The 20,752-nt window shown below is 42.0% G+C and overlaps 1 protein-coding gene across 1 annotated transcript; it reads left to right on the top strand.

Moving 5' to 3' along the window:
- Positions 1-620: 620 nt before the first annotated feature.
- FDX1 (ferredoxin 1) lies at positions 621-16,591 on the top strand. The gene is made up of 4 exons (XM_036404126.2): positions 621-849; positions 6,849-6,973; positions 9,768-9,897; positions 13,395-16,591. Exons 1-4 carry the CDS (start codon positions 680-682, stop codon positions 13,507-13,509), a joined length of 540 nt encoding a protein of 179 aa, XP_036260019.1. The 5' UTR covers positions 621-679; the 3' UTR covers positions 13,510-16,591.
- Positions 16,592-20,752: the final 4,161 nt, after the last annotated feature.

The raw sequence follows: 20,752 nt of genomic DNA, 5'->3' as shown, positions 1-20,752 counted from the left end.
CTGCTGCAAATGGACATTTGCTGATGCCTGTGTTTAGAGGTTGGATCCCCTGTCATAAGAAACACAATGAGGAACTGGGAACTTCTCCATGGTCCTGCCTGGACAGCAGAGGCGGCCAGCTGAGACTCCTCAGCTGCCAGCTCCATTTCCCCGGGAGTTCCACATTATTATAAGCTACTTCAGGGCAGTTCCAAGTAGCATCGACCACTTGCTCAGCCTGGAGCTGGAGCCCACTCCCTCACGGGCCGGGCCTCCCAAAGGAGCATTTGAGAAGTAGCGATGACCCTTTGGGTGACTCCAGCGCGTATCAGCGCCGAGTCCTTGCTGTGACAAGAAACCCGTCGCGGACCCAGCAGGGCAGAGGGTCAGCATATGTTGGGCTCCATGTCTCCGCTCTCCCGGGAAGGGGAGAGTCAGGATTTGAGGCGGGGGCGGTCAGGGACTGTGAGGGACGGCACGAGGGCACCTGAGGTCACCGGGGGGTGGGGCCTCGCGCCGGCCCCGCCCCTCCGCGCGCCGCCGCGCACTTTGCGTAACCCCGCGGTCACGCCGGGGCGGGGGCGGGCCGCGTGCTGCGTAAACGGCTGCGAGAATCGCCGCCGCGCGCGCTACGGGCGTAAGCGGCGGGACTTTGCCCCCGCCCCGCCGCCGCCGAGCTCAGCGTTCCTGTCCCGCCGCCATGGCCGCCCCGGGGCCGGTGCGGCTCTTCCGGGCCGCCGCCGCTTCCTCCCGCCGCTGGCTCTTCTCCTCCACCTCGCCGGCAGCCGGGCCGAGGTCGGGCTGCAGCGGCGCTGCCGCAGCCGGGAGAGCAGCGCGGCCGTTCAGCCTGTCTGCTCGGGCGGTGCTCAGGTAAGGGGGTCACGGCCGTGAGATCCGGGCGGGCTCCCCGGCGCGGCTGCCCGGAGGAGCCCGGCCGGGTCTCGGAGCTGCGGGCAGCCGGGGCCAGCGGCTGCCTGTGGCACGGGCCGGCGCGGGATGACCTTCGCGCCGTGCCCCGGCCCCTCCGCCCCTCTCCGGGTGCTTGGCGGTGGCACCGAAGCGCTCTCGGGGCCCCTCCACCGAGCTGTGCCCCGCAGGGCTGTGCCCGCGCTGCGGGTGGGCTCCGGCGAGGCCCCGCACCGGCCCCGGCGCGGGTGAGGCTCGGGGTCGGTGTGACCTGGAACCACGCTGACATGGCTGTAACGTTATGGAACACTAAACCAGCCTGCCTGGTGCTTACACTGGTTTTCTGAGAGGTTATGACCTTACTGAAGTTGCACTCGTTTTTCTTTTTTTCTGTTGTTTGGTTTTGTTATGATTTTTTTTTTTCTTGTGAAAGTCTGACTGGGCTTGTGTAGAAGTGCAGCACATATCTGAGCAATCCTAATACTTAGAGTGTCTTCTGCCTTTGGTTTCTGTGCTGAAGAGCACTTCTGCATCTTTCTTCGTGGAAGGATGGTATGTGACACTTAGTGCCATGATTTAGGTGACGTGGTCATATCTGGTGATAGCTTGATGATCTCAGAGGTCTTTTCCAACCTAATTGATTCTGTGGTCCGATCTAAAGGTGCAGAACTTCTCGTCTCCCCACCGGTATGTATGATTAGGTATTTCAGAATGCATTACATCTGTGGGCACGTAATATTACACAGTCCACAGCTGTAGTTTTGATGCTTATTACAGGTAGTCACAGATTGTTTATGCACCACCTTCTGACTTGTTGTTTGTATATTCAAAGATCAGTCAGGTCTACAGCTAACTTTCAGTATTTAAAAAGCAGAAGTTTTAAAACCTGATGTACTTGGTTGCCAGAGAAGTTTCCTAGACTTGGAACAGGACTCACAATCAGCAGCCCAGCATCAGGGGTGTAGCCTGGCATGTTTCCAGAAGATTGAGATTAAGTACCCTCGACATCAAAGCTGTCTCAATAGTTTGCTTTTGAACTCTTTTGCAGGCGATCTTTGACTTTGTTGCAGCAGATACTTTTAATGTGGAGAGAGAGAGAGACTTAACTTTTCTAGCCTAGGACTACCATATGAGATGAATAAGTCACTAGTCAGATCTCCTCTCTGAGGGATCCTACTGGTGATCAGTTGATTTTGAGGTCCCTAATTTGCAGTTTTTAATTACAAAAATTAAAGATGTGACATGTTGACAAGTTTTTTTAAAAGGTATTAAAGTAATTGAAAAAAGAAGCCTATAAAGGGAAGGAATTTACTTACATAATAGTAATGTAAGACCTGTAATCCCCTCATGTCTTTCACAAACAGGCTGAATACAGAATGGCATTTATTTACATTCATTTTGCAAGCACACCAGCAAAAAAAGCTTATGCCAACAAGTGTTTCCAATGTTGTTTATATACTCAGTGTCATAACCTGGCTGAGTGAGTTGGGAGAAAAGGAAAGTTCTTGTATATTATTGTTTCCTCCATTTATGCATGAGTTACTTTCTCTGGGCACCATATTTGAGACCCAGTTCCTGACCTTTTTATAATCCACCAGTGTTATTTCAGTAAAAAACATACATCATTGTTTGGATGGGTGAAATTAGCTATATTTTTGTCTAGAGGATGAAGACATCACTATACAAAACATTACCTGGGGTGGTTCCTGTGAGCAGAGGTTTCCATGGGTTTCAGTGGAGCATCAGGCATTATGTTTTCATTTACATTTCCTCCTTTCTCTTGCTCCTTTTTTGTCCTTATCCTTCCTTTTCATGGTGAACAGTAGTTATTTCAGAATTCTTTTTATACCAGTCCAGTTATCTGTGCAATGTTTTTGGTCCACAGCATAATAATTGCATGCTTTAAAGATTAGTTCAGATTTACAACTTCTGTTGATTGAGGCCTGTATAATAGTTTAATTAATGGAACTCCTCAGGCAATTAGGGCTCTTGGATTTGCTGTTTATTAAAAGATCTAAGAATAACAGAGCTGGTTTTACCATGTGCAATACCAGATTAAAGTTATGTTTTGTTTGGAGGAATGTAAGAAGTGATTCATGACTTGGAATTAATAGCTGAAGATTCAAAAGGCTAATTCTTTTAAGGGGTAAGAAGTAGTTCTTGAGACTTTTGCAGTATTTACTATTATTTGCACGAGAGGAACAACAAACAGCATTTACAGCTCTCTGGTGCTCCTCTGTGCCTTTGTAGTATGCCTGATTTAGGGTATCCTTGTCAAGCTTGATAGAAAATGTTGATAGGACTGTGGCAAACATGTGAAGAAATTAATTGTATTTTACATCTGGTGAAAAGCGTTTATCTGAGCATGGATTGGGATATTTATGCTTCATGTGGATGACACAAAATAAATTGTGTTTTTCCTGATAATCCTGAGGCTGTTCATACTTGCATGGACCTGGCTCATGTTTCGTGTTGATTGCCTGTGACTGGTTCCCAGCATGTGGGTATTTGAATAGTTGTTTATCTTGATGCAAACTATGTCTGAGTGGACAACCCCATGTTACTTGAAATTTGTAAAGCCTAAATATTGTTTCATGTGGGTGAGATTTTTATATTTTTAATGGTATCCCCCAGTCATTGAGAAGATTGGCTCAGTGTATGTTTTGATTGTCTGACTAGTCTGATTATTGCATACGCGCACTTCTGAAAGTATTTTCACCAAGTAAAGCACCAGAGATGTTTTGAATATTTTGGCTAAGTGAAGAGCGATAGAAGGTGGCTATAGCAAAAAACCAGATCTACTGAAAGACTTAAGAAGTCTATATCAAACTTTACACAAATAAATAAGTTTTAGTTTCAGTTATAAATCAGGGGGGATTAGGTCCTGTCAAAAGATTAAGGTCTGTGTCAGTTTTTACCAAAAGTCAGTGACCCAGTGGTTTCTATCTGTCCCCTTGCTGCATGCCACACCACGAGGCACGCACAGCCACAGTGCAGGTCCCAGCTGGCTGAAGCAGATACCAGATTGCCCCTATTGACAAGGGGATCCCACTGCTGCTTCTTTTTTTGCTGTGGGCAGTGGCACTTTTGTCAGTTTTGTTTTCTGGTCCAGTTGAGTCTTTGTTTTTGTGGTTGATTTTCATCCACGTGAGCAAAAGGAGTTGACTTGTAATACTGGTGTAAGGATAATGGCAAGGTGATTTGGAGTGGGGATCACCCAAACCCACATTTTTATACTGTAAAGAGATTGGTTAATCTGATCATGAAACCCAGATTGTGCCATTGCAGCATAAAGTTGCAGTAACACAGCCATTGTAAGCTGGTGTAAATTTCATCCAAGGGTCAGATCTGACTCTGCTGGTTCTGACATCTGTGGGGTTATTGACCTTGGCTTTCAGCCAGTGCATTCCCAAACGGAGGTTACTGCAGGACAGTGTGAGCGCTGGAGAGATGAGGAACAAAGGAGCACGGCGGGACTGTTCCTCTTCTGGCGCCGTGATGTTTTATCAGATTCAAGTGAAGACAGTTTCAAGTGTGTTTTGAAAACTGGCAGGGAGTTCACTTGTCATTTACAGAAGTTGCAGGGATCTAATGGATGCCCAGACATCTCACTGTTTGGTCCATGGTACTTGTGAGTGCCTAATCCTAGAATAAAGCATATGTTTAGGATATTGGAATAAATATTTAGTACTTGCCATGTCTATACCTTGGCAGAGCATACCCAGAAATGCAAGTACATATTGCATTGTGTCTCCTGTCAGCGTTGTTGTCATGTTGACAGAAATATTTCAGCAAAGGAGAGTGTACTTTGAGGACTGGAAGGGCTTTTTGAGGCAGTTTAGAATGACACTGTCAGACGTTAGCTTAGGCTCTCAGAATGTGGATCTGTACCTTTCCAGATGCAGTCTAAACCCATCTGTGTTAAACTCCCAGAGGAGGCGGTGAATTTTGTACTAGTTTGTCTAAGTGGGTGCTTGTCTCCTTGGTTCTGCTGTGGGAGGTGTTAACATAGCCGAGGAACAAAATGAAAAGCAGAGTGCTTTCTTAAACCCCCACAGAATGGTTTGCTGGTGATCCTTGGATATCACAGGTGACTGTGCAACATAAATCATATTTTGTAAAGATGTGTCTTTAAAATTTCTGAGTTTTTTTTATAGTACATGCTTCAATTGCATTCTGCAGGTCAGAAGGTCAACCTTTCATTATCAGTTATAGTTTTAGAATGAATTTATAGTTAATAGTAGCTTGTGGCTGCCTTCTGGAGGGTGGACTGAGGGATGATAGGAGAAGAATTGTGTGACTGTGTTTGCAGGGGTCCAATGATGAGGGAAGAGATGAGGATCTGACTCTGTGTTTCAGAAGGCTTGATTTATTATTTTATGATATATATATTAAAACTATACTAAAAGAATAGAAGAAAGGATTTCATCAGAAGGCTAGCTAAGAATAGAAAAAAAAGAGGAATGAGTAACAAAGGATAGTAACAAAGCTGACTGTGATTGGCCATTAATTAGAAACAATGGCATGAGACCAATCACAGATGCACCTGTTGCATTCCACAGCAGCAGATAACCATTGGTTACATTTTGTTCCTGCGGTCTCTCAGCTTCTCAGGAGAAAAAATCCTAAGGAAAGGATTTTTCATAAAGATGTCTGTGACAGAATTGAACATGACATCATAATAAATAATCACAGAGCACGCTGGTGCCAATGGAACTTAAGAGTTGTGGGAAGTGCATGAAGTCTATAGCAACAAACATTTGTTGTTGTTTCATAACAAGCCAGGACTCAGATTGCTAAAACCACATTATTTTACAGCCAGTTACAAAAAAAAATTCGTTCACTGATTTTTTTAGCATGGCCATTTTCAAAATTTTTCTTTAATATTCAGATATACAGGTTAGAGTTTTCCAGGGGGTGACTTGATTTTTGTCTTATGTCATAAATCACTCAAGTCCCACAGTTAAGAAGACTATGGGTAATATGAAACGTGTGGTTCTTAAACATGGATTTCACATGGAAACATAAATTTTTGAATTGGCTTTTTAGTTGTTCTATTCTTATCAGTCATCTCTTGGTAGATTTCTTCACTGTCTATCCAACAAGTTTTTGTTTTGCTTACTTACTGTAGGAAAGAAAATAATCTATTTAAAATTGAACGTACTGTTTGTTATTAGTATATTTAAAGCTTTCCTATAATTTGTGTGTGAAATAAAATAATATGGAATGCAAAAAAAAATTTTTTTTCATGTTAAATGCTCTAATCCTAAGACATTTTTGAGCAGACTGAATTTTGTATTAAATAAACAGTTGTCTGGAAAGAAAAGGCAAAAAAATGCAAACCTTCTTTCCTTGAAACCAGCATAAAAACTTTGTACTTCACTAGAATTAATATTTACAAGATGAACTCCTCAGAGAATCTGTGCCTAGAAACAGCAGAATGTTATTGGACTATTGCCATTTGTGGGAAGAGAGAAGAATTAAATTTTGGAATTAATAAAGCAAACTATCTAAAACTCTAAGCAGCAATGGCAAAATTTAGAATTTATTTTAAATTATAATTATGAGAACAACAGAAAATTCATAAATCCAAAGCAAGAGTTTACAGAAAGGTGGTGAGAGAAACATTCAAAAGAAGCTCATTTATTTGTTAAAAATACAAATATTGTGCCTAAAATAAACTGTCTGTCTTTGGTGAAAGGCAAAACATCTGGATCCCATATGTCTTGTAGTGACAAAACAAACACCAAGGTTGTTTTTTTTTTATTTTTCATGGTCTTTGTTCAATGTACAACAGTAAAAGCCTGTACATGTTAAAGCTTTTAAAAGCCAATAACTTAGATTTCTCTTTTCTTGGAGTTGATAGTAGTAGTATCAACTATTATTTTAGAAGTAGTCAATCAATTCCAAAGTGCTAAAGATTCTAGCATTCTTTAATTGTATTATATAATTTTATTTTTCAGCTCAGAAGATAAAATAACTGTTCACTTCATAAACCGAGATGGTGACAAACTGACAGCCAAGGGAAAACCTGGGGATTCACTGCTGGATGTTGTTGTTGACAATAATCTAGACATAGATGGTTTTGGTAAGTAGATTCACTGAGTATTTTTTTCAGTGTCTAGGAATTGTTTCTCTTTATGCATAAATATTTACAGTACAATTTAGATTGCAAAAGACCCTCAACATCATGAGTCCCACTGTAAATGAAGATTTTATATATAAAACCTAGCTGTACTTCACTTGGGTTTTCTCCCCTTTTTTTCCTCCTGCAGGTGCATAGAATATTTCGGTTCAAGTTTTAAAAAATATTTGGGGTGATCTGGGCTTGAGTACGAAAGAGGGGACTATGCCCAGAGTGCCGTCAAAGTGGAGTCTGAAACTTGCCACCTGCAGACCTCTCCTGAGCTCAAAGGTTCTGTTCTGCAGGCAACACAGAGCTGGTGTATTTCTAACAGTGTCTGGTTACTTCTGTAGTGCCAGACTGTCTCAATTTATTATCAGGCTTTTTGTAGAACCTCCATATCTGTAGCAGAGGAGTGCAAAGAGAAAGAAACAGCTGAATCTGTGTGAGTTAGCAGGGAAGAGCAAGGAGTTTAATTCTTATTAAAGAACTGGGGTAAAGGAGACCTTGTTGAATTCTAACTTGGTACAAGTTCTGTTTAAAATCAAAACAGGAGGAAGTTACAACTTTTCTCTATTTCTGCAGAATTTTGCACTTTCCATAGTTAGACTCGTAGGATGGTTTGGGCTTGAAGGGACCTTGAAGATTGTTCAGTTCCAAACCCCCCTGCCATGTTCATCTTCCACCTGCCCTTGTTGCTCAAACCACAAGACCACATTGCTCAAAGGTATTAGGTAATTGCAATTAAATACCTTGGGAAGGTATTTATATGAACATGAGCTGAAAAATGAACAGACCTAAAGCAGAAAGTGGTAGTACAATTTTCAGAACTGAATGCATAATGTGGAGCAATTGGTAGGAAAAAAAAAGGCAGCAGAGTACTGTAGCACAGTTTGAAATTTGATGTGTGTTTTTGTTAAGTGCAGATAAATTTTACTGCTAGTGATAAAATCTTTGGTAAGATTTAAAATTTTATACTTAATATCTTAGATATCTTTTATGTCTGGAGTTGCATATATCTGGGGAAGAAAAACTCTCAAAAATTTGTAATGCAACTGGCTTTATGTATCAATTATTACTCATTTAGGTTTATTGCATTCTACAGTAAGTGTTCTCTTGTCAATATCAGCTGTGTTAGAGCATTGTGGTAAAGTGGCAAAAAGCAATGCTGTCAATAAAAGGAAGTCAAACTGAAAATTCAGAATACTGTTACAGTCTTTAATTATAATATTATATATTATATATATATTATATTCCCATTTCAATAACTGCTTGCTAATGAAACATTGTACTAGGGCAGAGAAATAATGTAGCAAAAATGTAGGTTCTGTGTTTAAGAACAAAGTAATAAAGGAAAAGTAAAATGTAATCCTGCTTATTTGCTTCTGTCACTAGGGGGCATCCCATGTGCATTAACAATAATAGATATATCTTTTTATAAAGGCTTACAGATTTTTTGAAAGATTCAGCTGTACTCAATTTGTTATTGCCAGTTTTATGGCTTTATGTTTGTGGAAAGACCTTCCACTGTTCAAAGAGACTGGTCAGTGTTCTTTCCTTCCCCCCTCACCCCTTCCCTTACTTCCCCAACATAAATGATCCTTAAGCTGCTGATAGGACAAATTTTATGTTTGGCATTTTAATTAAGCTCTGCTTTTTCATGTGTATTTGAAGACATGATATAATTTAAAAATCAAATGTTGTATTGCAGTGTCATGCTCACCTTGAATACATGCTTTTGGTTCTGCAGCAGCATGGTGCTTTCTGTGTGGTTCTCAAGGTCTAATGATGAGTTCCACTATTTCTTTTCATAGCAATGGTTATACATACGGCCTTACTTCTCTTATTTCCATGATTACAAAGGTGATGTGGTCACAGTAGATTTTGTCCTGCTCTCCCTAGAAATAAGTAAAAAAGTGAAGATTGGCTAATGTGTTATCTGATTCTCTTCTATCAATTCAAATCAGAGCCTGAGGTTTGTAATCTCCACAGTATTTAGCTGTCCCATTCTTCTTGAGTTGCATATTTCTTTTTCAACTTGGTGCTAGCCCAAGACACAGACCAATACAGTGACAGAGACAAGTTTGTTGCAGTTCAAACTTGTACTGTGCTGTGGTGTCCTAATTGCTGTAGCAGGTAGGTGGAGTTGGTGCTTGTGCTGCTCTGCCCAGCAACTTGTTAGGTCCTTGACTCCTACTGGAGCACTTCATAATCCATGTAGGCCATCTCTCTCTAGCCTGACTGCCTTTGTTGTTGTCATTTAGTGTTGTGGTGAGTGAGAGGAAATAAGTATAAAATCCCTCCTCCCTGTACTTCTAAAGAATTGGTTTTGTGTAGCAGGTGTCTGCTGTTGAACTTCTAGAGAAAACCTTGTGAAAGAGAGAGATAAGAAGGATCAGTATTGGAAATAAATGAAGTAGTGTTGATTGACAGCATTGTCTGCTTTTGCATTCTTATAGTAGAAAGCTATTCTTTCTTTAAATAATGGAAAGGAAATTAGTTAAGTATTTTAACTGATTACATAGCATTTTTTAACTGATTACTTAGCATTTAAGTAAATCTTAGTGCTATAGTAACTGTAGAAATGCTATTAATAGTTGAATGCAGAGTAGGTATATGAATGTGGGAATATACAGAACATTAATTTTGCTAATCAACTGAGACTTCTTGTATGAAAGAAACACATGTAGTATTTCTTCTGAAATTCAGCTGCAATTTGAAACTGGGTTTTCTGTTATCTTGATTTATTTTTCTTTAGGTGCCTGTGAAGGAACGCTAGCCTGTTCAACTTGTCATTTAATATTTGAAGACCACATATTTGAGAAACTAGATGCAATTACTGATGAAGAGATGGACATGCTGGACCTGGCTTATGGCCTCACAGAAACGTAAGGCACCATAAAACTTCCCTAAATTACTTCTTCAAAGAATGGGAAGAAAGGTTTGCAGATGGGGCAATCCAATATTCTTGGAGCACCTTAATCAGCTTTTAATGAATAGATGGATTTTGTTACACAAATGGGACTGCCAAGTTTAAACGTTGTTTGTCTGAATTAGTATTAAGAAGATGTCAGTATTGTTCCTGTGACTGAAAAGGTCTTCAGAGGGGTCTGATGCAGAAATGTTAGTGCTAAAGTATGATGGGAAACCCAGCTCCTTCCATGAAAGCTTTGCCACTGCTGTCCTGTGTGTGGATTTTCTTACTCTTGTTTCTCCGCCCTTCTATTTCCTCTCCCTTGTTAGTCTGTAGCTAGTTAATATATTTTATTAATGTGTTTGTGTCAGTGTTTTAGGTTTTGGTCAGATCTTCTTTTCAGAGTCACAGAACATAGAGGTTGGAGGAGACCTCTTGAGGTCAACTGGTCCAACCCACTGCTCAAGCAGGACCACCTAGATCCGATGCCCAGCACCATATCCAGACAACTTTTGAATATATCCAAGGATGGAGACCCCACCTTGTCCAGCCTCTGTGGTATTTATGTACCAAGGTTTGCTAAGATCCTTCCTCCAAGCCTTCTCTAGGACAAACAGTGTAGAGATGTGTCAGTGTCCATACTTGTTATGCTTTGACTCCTATCATAGTGATCCTTGTGCACACAAACCACATTCCCTTTTGGGAGAAACTGATCCTGAAGTGTGCTCTGACTGCTCAGAGGCATTAGGATTAGACTAGTCGTGCTCCAAAGTAAGCCTCTGTTCTGCATCACCCCCACCATCACACATCTTGTAGTTAGGGTGTTAATCCTCATCACAGACCCATTCCTGGTGGGCTGTTGTACTTGCTGGTGCACAAGTACATGGTACTGTGGTAAAGAACATGCTCACACAAACAGTAGGCAGCTGTGCCTTTTGAGGTTTCATAAGCCCATTCCTTCGTGTTTCAACAGAACTGCTTGTTGAAGTTTTTGAGAATCTTTCCAATGATGTCAGAGGCTTTATACCTGGTCTTTATAGCATAGAGTTTGTCTCTGCAAAGAAGTACTCTGAATTAACTTGTCTGTCTCCTTATATCAGTAAAAGGAATCCTCAACTCATCATTTCTACATGACACTTTCTCACTTAAGCCAAATTTTAGCATTTATGTGAGGTTGGAAGGGCAAAGAAGTCAAGCTATGAGAAACTTGTAGCTTCTTTTGTTTTATCATTTTTCCTGTCTCACAAAAACCCATTTTCAGTTTTGAAAAAAAATCCATAAGCCTATTAAGCCTGCCACCTACCATAATAAAAAGAGTAATTTTTAGGTTCAGGGCCAAAATAATTCCTGAATAGCTCTGGAGGCATATGATCTAATAAAAACCTTTTTTCTTTGGCTACCTTTTGAGTAAAGGTTTAAAGCAAGGAGATTTTCCTGAGGAATTGGAAAACAGTAGCAAACCAGAGCTCTTTGTTTAAGTGTTTCTATTTTCTCCTCTAAGTTCTTCATATGAAATGAGGTTTTACACCCTCTGAAGGTGTTTGGTACTTCTGTTAGGTTTTCCTAGCATCACATGTTCTTTCTATGGCCAGGGACCTTCCATTTATATGGGAAGATAACTCCTCTGAAAGGTGGAGCTCTAAGTGGTTGGTATTTGCTGCAGGTTACCTGGACTCCTGTGCTGATGTAAATTTGTGTAATGGAGATGTACTTCTATGTTCTGTCACAGGTATGAGCATAGCAGCTTATTCTTGTCAGTGACTCTGTATTTGGGAATGTTTCAGCCAGCAACTGCCGTGAAAGTTCATGTTTTTTAAAATGAAGGATTAATTGGTTAAAATGAAATTCTTTTGATCAACTGCGGAACAGTAGAAAGTAGTAAGATAGGGGGAGTGCAAACCCTGGAAAGTTAAAATACTAAAGCAAAAAATAAGATGAGAAACAGCTTGCAAAAAGTAGGTAAATACTTTTGTTTCTAACCTATCAGCAACAGAGAACTTCGTCTACGTGCTGAGCCAATGGGTGATGTAGAAGGTGAACATAAAATAGAAAGAGATAACATAATGCAAAAGAAACTTGACTTTTATCTCTAGAGGTTTTATGGGCTGTCCATGTACTGGAAGGTTTCTTTGCAAAGGGTGTCCTGGTATATTCTGTGATCTTCTTTCAAACTAATGTGTCCATAGATATAGTATTACTCATAATAATTAAAAAAATAAAAAATTGCTTATTGATATAAGTCACTGAGATGAAGAAAGATCTTGCAGTTCATGCAGTTTACTTAGGTCTAGAGATTGTTTACTAAATTTTGAGGTGCAACTGCATAAGAACAAAGGCCCTGTAAAGGCTAAGTAATTGGTCAAACTCCCACCCCCCCCCCCCCAGTCTTTTATTAAGAAGTATTAGGATGCCTGGTAGAAGTATGTGATCAACAGCATGATGTAAAAGTGATTGGTGCTAGGTTTTAATTAGTGTGAGCATCCTTGTGAAAGACCTAGGAAAACACAGTGCAGAGTAAGGGTTGTTTACTTTGCTGTGGTAATGTCACCGGCCTGTGAAAACAAGCAAGAGGATTTTATGCTCTTGAGCAATAGGAAATGACATTTGGAGTTAGAAGGCAAGTGCAGATAAATGCATATGGAGAGGTGGATAAAAGACTGGGAACTCTACATTCTTGAGACAGGCTGTCAGCTAGTTAATGTCTTGCCAGGGACTGGTGCTACGGAACATTGCCCATCCTTGCTGATGTCTTTAGTATTCTATACTTAAATACTGACACATGGACATTGAATTAAAGTTATCCCAGCAATAAAAGTAGCTTGTGATGTCTGCAGAATTTTGTTGTAGTATTAAATCTTCTGGTTTTAATTGCCTGTGTGCAACATCTGGTTTTCTTGTGCTGAATGATGGGTATAGAAATGAAGGACGACATCTCCTCTGGTGCCTTGAGTGTTTTATCCTTCTTCCTATGTTTCTTGTCTTTTCACTCTTACTTTTCTGGCTTACACCCAGTCTTGAGTTTTTTAGTTTAAGAACATTGAATTCTGGATGGAGGGGCTAGGCTTGGTTTTTTCTGAGGCTTTCATTTGGAGTCATTGCCTTTATCTCTTCAGAGGTGCCAGATGTCCCTTGGGAGATCAAGCATCACTCCCTGCACTGGACTGACCTCTTAGTGACCCACTGAAAAGGGAAGGGTCACCCATATCCTGCATTGTCCAGTGAGCAGGAAGTATTGAGTTGTGGGACTTTCCAGTGTGCTGAGCTCTCTTCTGGCCATAAATCCTGGCTATTGCCACACAGATCCTTGTGATGATGCACGTGATTCACTCTGTGCTGGACTAAGGCCCTGTGCAAGAGTGGCTGTTCCTAGTTCATGGTCTGTTTGGGGTGGCTGAGTGTTGGAGATGTAAGGGGGTAAATGCTGTTAGATTGCTGGGCTAGAACTAACAATAATGTCCTGTTTCCCCACAGATCACGTTTAGGCTGCCAAATCTGCTTGAAGAAATCAATGAATGATATGACTGTTCGAGTACCAGAAGCTGTGGCTGATGCTAGACAATCAGTAGATATGAGTAAAAACTCCTAAAAGAAAATATCCTAGGGGTTTTAAAGAAGCTTAATTATTTTTATAACTTATTTTTAAATGTGTAATTAAATATGGAAACTTACATAATTGTGAGTTATTTTATATGACTATCAATATTAGATTAATGCTATTTTAATTTTCTTTATAGAACCTCTTATATTTTTACGCTTAAAATGCAATAATACTTCTTATAAGTAATCATTGGATTATAAACATTAGCAAGTGTATTACAGATTTCATAAAACATTATTCTGCCAAAACATTTAATGACATTTAAAAACTGGATCACTTGTACAGGACTCTCCTAAAACAAACTCTGAGCATTTTTAGGTGTCAGACCTGAATGTGTAAGAGAAAAGAACTTGTAGGACTACATGGGGTCTTTTTGAAGTGTTGCCATTAAAGATGTTGTGCTCAGAACTAGTTAAAATTCTCAGTAAGTATGATACTTCCTCAGCAAATAGTAAATTATCAGGATAGGAATTTTCCAGACTTTGGAGTCTTAATGAGATATGGCAAATGTTGTCTTGTGAAAATACTGCTAAACCCATGAGTTCTAGGAGCTGTGTTACAGTTTAACCCAGTAGGCAGCTAAATGCCACACAGCCATTCAGTTCCACCCCACCACTGCCCAACCATCCCCCCCTTCCAAATGGGATGGAGGGGATAGACTTGGATGGAAACAGTAACATTGATATGTTGAGATAAAGACAGTTTAATAGGACAGAAACAGAAAGGAAAACAACAGTAATGATGACAAATAAAATACATAAAACTAGTGAGGCACAACACGATTGCCTACCACCTGATGACTGATGCCCAGCCAGTTTCTGGGCAGTGACCCCCAGCCAGCTTTTGCCCCATTTGATATTTTGAGCATGACACCATAGAGTGTAGGACCTCCCACTGGTCACTTGGGGTCAGCAGTCCTGGCTTTGTGCACCCCCACGAGGTGAGGTGAGAATCTCAAAAGGCTTTGACTGAGTTGTTGCTAAGCTGTGTTTACATTAAAACACCAGTGGGTTATCAACATTATTCTGATTCTACATCCAAAGCAGCACTGTACCAGCTACTGGGATGAAAATGAGCTCTCTCCCAGGTGAAACCAGGACAGGCTGATGCAGGATGTTGGCACCTGCAGCTTAACCCTGGCCCAAATAAGATGTCAGTAAATCTCAGTAATATTTACAATTTGACTACACCACAAATACTGTAGTAGACCAGGCTAAGAATGAATCCTTGGAGCTGTGTAATGGGAGAACATGCCCAGTGGAATTACAATTTACCCATCACAAACTCTTACTGTTCTCTGAATATAGCTGAGTTGGGATTGAACAGGGCAATGTTTGTCAATATCAGATTTGTTCTGAAATCTTTATTCCTTTTTAGTTTTGAGCTTGTGCAGGAGGCCGTCTGACGTTAGCTAGGGTGTTCAGCTTGAAGAAATTGCTTGATTCTGGGCCTTGCTCACAGGATTGTTTCAGTTATGGCTGATGTGAAATGACCAAGTTGATTTGTTTCATAAAAATGGCCTAGATTCCCCAGAACCTAGGTTATTTAGGAGGTGTTCCCTAGGTTATTTCCCTAGGTTTATTTGTTTCATAAAAATGGCCTAGGTTCCTCAGAACCTAGGGGAACCACCACAAGGTGTAGGGAAACCCTCATGTTGAGATTTGTCTGCAATGATGATGAAGAACTTCCAGTTGAATATTGGTTTAGTCTTTCTAAAGTAGCCCAAATAAAATTAATGTTTCTAAGACTGCTATTATTGCCAACTTTGCATAAATACTGATGTGAACTGGTTATCACCAGGAGTTACTAACTTCTAATTTTTTGGGCATTTATATATATATATATATAAACAACCATGTTTGTTTACATTTGGATGATATAGTACATTCATTAATGGTTTGAACTGGTAACAATGCCATCTGGACATCTTTTCTTGTATTATTATATGTATGGAGGAGAGAAAAAATATTTTTCCAGTGTCAAATATTGGGATTATTTTGAGATTTGTAAAGAGGAAAAAAAGTTCCTCTTCATTATAAGAATGAATATTTTCTAGAACTGTATTGAAAATAGTTGTGAGTTAGATTCTTCTATTTCCTCTCTTAGTTGCCTTGTTTCCTTCTGTTACCTTTCAACTTTGTTCTAATGCAAGGTATACTAATTGTGGTCTGCTCGAAACTTGATCATGTAGGGGTTTCAGAATACAATTCTGATGTAATCTGATTCAAATGGAGAGTTCAGAATTAAAATTTCCAGGCTTTTATGAAGGACAGAGAGAGGAAGGTTAGGGAGAAGGGTGGGTGTAGGTTGAAGAAATGTTCCGAAGATGCTGCTGTCTTCTTTTTCTGCTGCTGTGACACTAACCATGACTGAGAGGTTGCCCTCACACAGTCAGACCTTAAGGTAAATCTCACCTTGTATTGCCTTTGTCCTGAGCTCATTTATATACAGTTATTACTATTAAATCTTGAGGTTTTGGGGTTTTTTACATGAGACAGCTCATCAGCTTCCAAGAGGGGGAACTGGATCATGACCAGATGTGTTGTGCGTTTGTATATCAGAAAGATGAGGTTTCAGTATACCTGTAAAGTTTAGGGGTAGATGTTGATATTTATTGAGTTTTGGGCTTGTCTTGTGTTTTTGGTTTGGTTTTAAGTTTTTGATTTTTTTTTTCCATTGGATTATTTGGGGTTTTTTTTCATACAGCACCAGGTACTTCTTGTGGGTATCTTGAAGTGCTTAACACTGTGTTAAACAAATGTGGAACAGCTCCCAAGTGAGTTTTCTTCCTAAGCCAAGGTGGTTTCATTGTGTGTTTCCTGTGACAGTTTCTCATTACAAAGACTTTGACTCTCCTACAGTGTGCCTGTGGAATAAACTCATCACAGCAAGGCAAAAAAAAGGACACTTCGAAGTTCATTTTGAATTCTAGAGGTATCCCATACTGCATGCAAATGGAAATCTCAGAACACAAAGGAACTGATTGTAGTCCCCAAAATGCACAGCTCAGAGATACTAGTTTATTGTCAAAATTATTTGCAAATAAATCTTATTTTTAACCTCTTTCTGACACTTCTTGTTTTGTGGATTTTTCTTTCCTTCTTTAAGCTATTGAATGTATTTCTGGGGGGAAAATGGAACTTACCCATTAATGGTGCACTTTAAAGTGTAAGTATGAAATTTTGTGTAGTGACACACAATTATAGCATCAAAATTAGTTGAATACATGTTTATTTCCCTGTTCAAATAAAGATTACAGGTAATTTGCTTTCTAAAACCATTTCCTTTCTTTGTTAAAAGATAAGGTCAGTGGGTTTCTTCTGTCTCTCCCCCCTCAAAAATGAGGAGCAAATCAAAACCGACTGTTTCCTTTGTTTTGTAAACTAAACTTTAGAAGCATACTCAAAGTCTAGGGCTGGCACAGATCTTTACTTCACAAGCTTTAGGGAGTGGTGGGTTGCAGTGTCATCTGTTGCTGGTGGGTAAAAAGGTCCTTTGGCTTGGGTTGTGTTTGTGAGAAAGTCAGGCCAAAACCATCCCTCTGCCTTTTCAGGAGTGTGGGGGAACTTGTCTGTGGCTCTAGACTGTCCCTTCCCTCTACTGCCCTAATCAGCAGTCTGGCCCAAGCCAGCAGAGTCTGTGACATTTTGTGGCATGCTTGTGTGGTGTCTGAAGGGGGAAGAAGGGTGTGCCTTGCATCATTCCCACACCACCACATCTTCATCTGTCAGAAGTTCCCATTATCTGGACTGCAGGCTGTTGTGAGAGTGAAAAAGGCAAGTTCTGTAGGCAGTTTGTGACTTCTCAGACAAAAATTAAATCTTGAAAGTTCATTTTTTTGCCTATGGGGCTCTGGAGGATTTAAGACAGCTGTGTTCAAACCTAATTCACATCCCAGTTGGGGGCAAGTTGAAAAGGCCATGTCCAAAAAAGCTGCAGGGAAGATGCAGCGCTTGCCCTTCTCACAGGTCCAGGCTAGAGTGTGGAGGGGATTTCCTACAGCCTATATTTTGCCCTTGCAATGAACAATATGGTATGCAAAGATAGGGCATACAAAAAATCCTTATTTCTTGGGAGAAAAAAGGAGAAATAAATCTTTAAAGGAGGAGAATAGATGCTCAAGCCGAATCAGTGAGTTACCAAATAGTAGAAAACATTAGGAAGAGTGCAGCTGCTTGGGATGATTTCTCCTCAAGTGACCTGAAAAGATGTGAGAGTGGGAATTTCCTGCATGGTGGCCGGGGCTGTGGCCTCCCAGGGTGGCCGTGCAGCCCCATGTCCTGCTCTGGGCTGCAGTGCCCCGGTGCTTTCTCTCCCTGTTGTGCTGCCTGGACAGCGACAAGAGGCACGGTCCATCCACAAGCAAACAGGCATTAAAAATATAAACGATGGCATTAAAAGTAACCCTGAGATTTACTTTCTAATCCACTGGCCACCACTTGCTTTTTATGGAGTTAAGCAGAGGTTTTTGATGTGAAGTAGTCCACATTTCAAAATGTTTTTAAAAAGTCATTTGTAGCCGGCAGTGGTTTAGCATTTGCAGCTTCAACTCTTCATCAAAAAGCTGTTGGCTTATTGTGCTCGGCCAAGCGTCTCTGGGGCTGCCCTTCATAGTTCTGGAAGGTTCCTTTGAAGTTCATTCCCTTGACTCCAGCTTGGCCAGGAAAAGGCTATTCCGTGCATTTACACTGCCCCTGTGCTTCCATGTGCCCAGGTCCAGCCGGCATCCCGTTCCCTGCGCCTACCCCCTTCCATAGCGCGGCGCCCCCTCCCCGAGCCGGCACTAGAGCATCTGCGAGAGATGAGAAATTCTGGAACGGGGTCTGAACAGACTCGGTGCCGCCTTCTTTGGGTCCGCTCAGGTACAGCGGAGCCGTCCCGTTTGTGGCTCTTTCAGAGAGCGTGTGTTCCCGGCATTGCCTCGGCTGGTGCTGACCCCAGGCGGTACATCCCTGCAGCACAGCGCTCCAGGGATTAAAACTCCACGTGGGAACAGAGCAGCCGTGCGGGACAGCCCCGCTCAGCACCGCCCTGGAGGGAGGTCCGGGCAGTGCAGGGAACGCGGGGATGGCACTGGAAAAGCGCCATTGCTGCTTCAGGCCGGGCTGCGGCAAGGCTTGGCCACAGCTGATAGGAGACATACGGCTGCACGGACACACAGCCATCGGTCACACAGCCATCGGTGACACGCACACGGAACGTGGCCCGCCCTGTGCCCCGTGAGCCCCAGCCCCGCAGGCAGCCGCCCCTTCGGCCGTGAGCTGCCGGGGAGCTGGTGTGGGACTGGTGTGTTATACTGCGCTAAATAGTTTATTTAGTTGTTGTTTTGCACTGGGTGATCGGAGATTTGCACTGACTAGTCTTTATATTGCATGAATAGTTTATGTTATATCACATGGCTTGTTCTTCCCCTCTCTTATCACATGGTTTTTCCCTCACCCACTCTTCTCCCCAATACCCCGTGGTAGTCTCTCCCCACTTGTATCCCATTGCTTGTGGTCCTCTTCCTCCGCCCCCCTTCCCCAGGTGTAAAGTCCCCCTAGAGGAAGCTAGCCGGCCTCTTTCCATGTGGGTTTTTCCCTGTGGTGGCTCTCAAGGCAATGAACGGAGGACATTCGTTCCCTACGTGGAGAAGAGTGCTTCTGGTCTTTTGCTTTCGTCCATGTAAGATCGGGTGGGCTAGGCTCCATAGCCAGCCGGACTGGACCTGAACAGCCCGCCCAGACATGGATCTTACACTGCTGCCTTCCCGGGACAGCCCCGGGAGCAGCCCCAGCACGGGCTCAGGCGGCTCGGTGCCGCCATGGGGTTCCCCTGCTTGTCACAGTGTGTCTGCTTCCATGTCTTGGTGGCACTGATCCATCAATCACATAACCCAACACTGCTCAGCGTGGGACATTTGTGCTCCTGGTTTCTCCAGCACTATGTTGTTGTTGTTGTTGTTGTTGTTGTTGTTGTTGTTGTTATGTATTACACGTGAGAAGTGGTAACAACCAGGGATGCTGGTGCCATGTCAAGTAATCCCTTCCAGATGCTCCAGAGCAGTCTGCAGGCACCTGTGGCAGCTGTACCTGCTGCCAGCTATGGCTGATCCGGTTCTCCTCCTGTTGGCAGCAAACTGCCACTGGCGGCTGGGGGGCTGAAATCCCTGGGTTTGGAGAAGTCACTGAAGGAGATACCAGGCCACAGACAGCATTCCTCCTTCAGGATGTGTTTGATGAAAAATGCCTCTTCTTAAGGATCCAGTTGTAGCCCTGATTTTTTCAGATTTTCTAAGCCTTCTGATGTTTTCATTCTTGTAACTAAATTTCTCACACACTTTCTGTAAATAACTCACTGTTTTGCATTCTTTTATGGAGGAGGAGAAATTTGATGGACTGTTGGTTTGTCCAGTGTCATTGGAGAGGTGGCACTTTCACCCTCCAACCCACTGTCACTTTTGAAAAACTATAAATGTTGGAGTCAGAAAATAAACTTCCTTTTTCTTCACCTTGAGAGCAGCGGTGTGCGTGCGTTGTGTTGTTTCGTGTCCTGTAGCAACATCCAGTTTTGGATCAAACAAATACCCAGATGAGTTGGATGTTCTTACTCCATCCAAGTGCATCTGAGCAGACTCAGGGGCAGGTTAGCAGCTCCTTTTCATTTTACTCTTCTTCAAGGAGCAGCCCTGCTTTGCACAGGTAAGCTAGCACTAGCTTTTGATATGGGGAGTGCTCACAGGCTTTGTTGGGAATGGCTTGGAAGAAGAAGGGCATTCCCTTTCTAGAAAACTCTGACTGGAGGGGAGAAAGAGAAAGAGACGGGACACAAGATCACAGTGGTGCAGCTGCAGCTTCTCAGATCCAGGAGGGAGGCAGACATGTCCCACCCAGGGAGCAAGCAATGGGTTTTGGCTGCAGATTAAAGGAGAAGGTGTCATTTCAGAGGAATGTTTAGCAACAGATGAAAACAGCTATAAAAGAAAACAAATGGTGTCACAGAGACAAGGAATATGGTAGCTCAGAGTGACAGGGAAGCTTGTTCAGGCTGTGGTTCCATTCCAGGGACTGATGACTGTCAGGAGGGAGTGTAGCAGGGGATGACTGGAGCAGGAGAGTCTCTGCTTCAGATTTCAGCACTTTTTGGTTTTTTCTTCCAGCCTAATTGAGTTATGATCATCACAGCTTTTGGAATTTTGGAATCAGAAAACCAGGAAAAACATGTTTTGTCCTGGCATGGAGAAATAAAAGCA

The sequence above is a fragment of the Molothrus ater genome, chromosome 2, assembly GCF_012460135.2.
Source record: "Molothrus ater isolate BHLD 08-10-18 breed brown headed cowbird chromosome 2, BPBGC_Mater_1.1, whole genome shotgun sequence".
In the NCBI taxonomy this organism is placed as follows: Eukaryota; Metazoa; Chordata; class Aves; order Passeriformes; family Icteridae; genus Molothrus; species Molothrus ater.
Note: the sequence above shows the minus strand (reverse complement) of the source record. Positions and strands in the feature narration are given on the sequence as shown.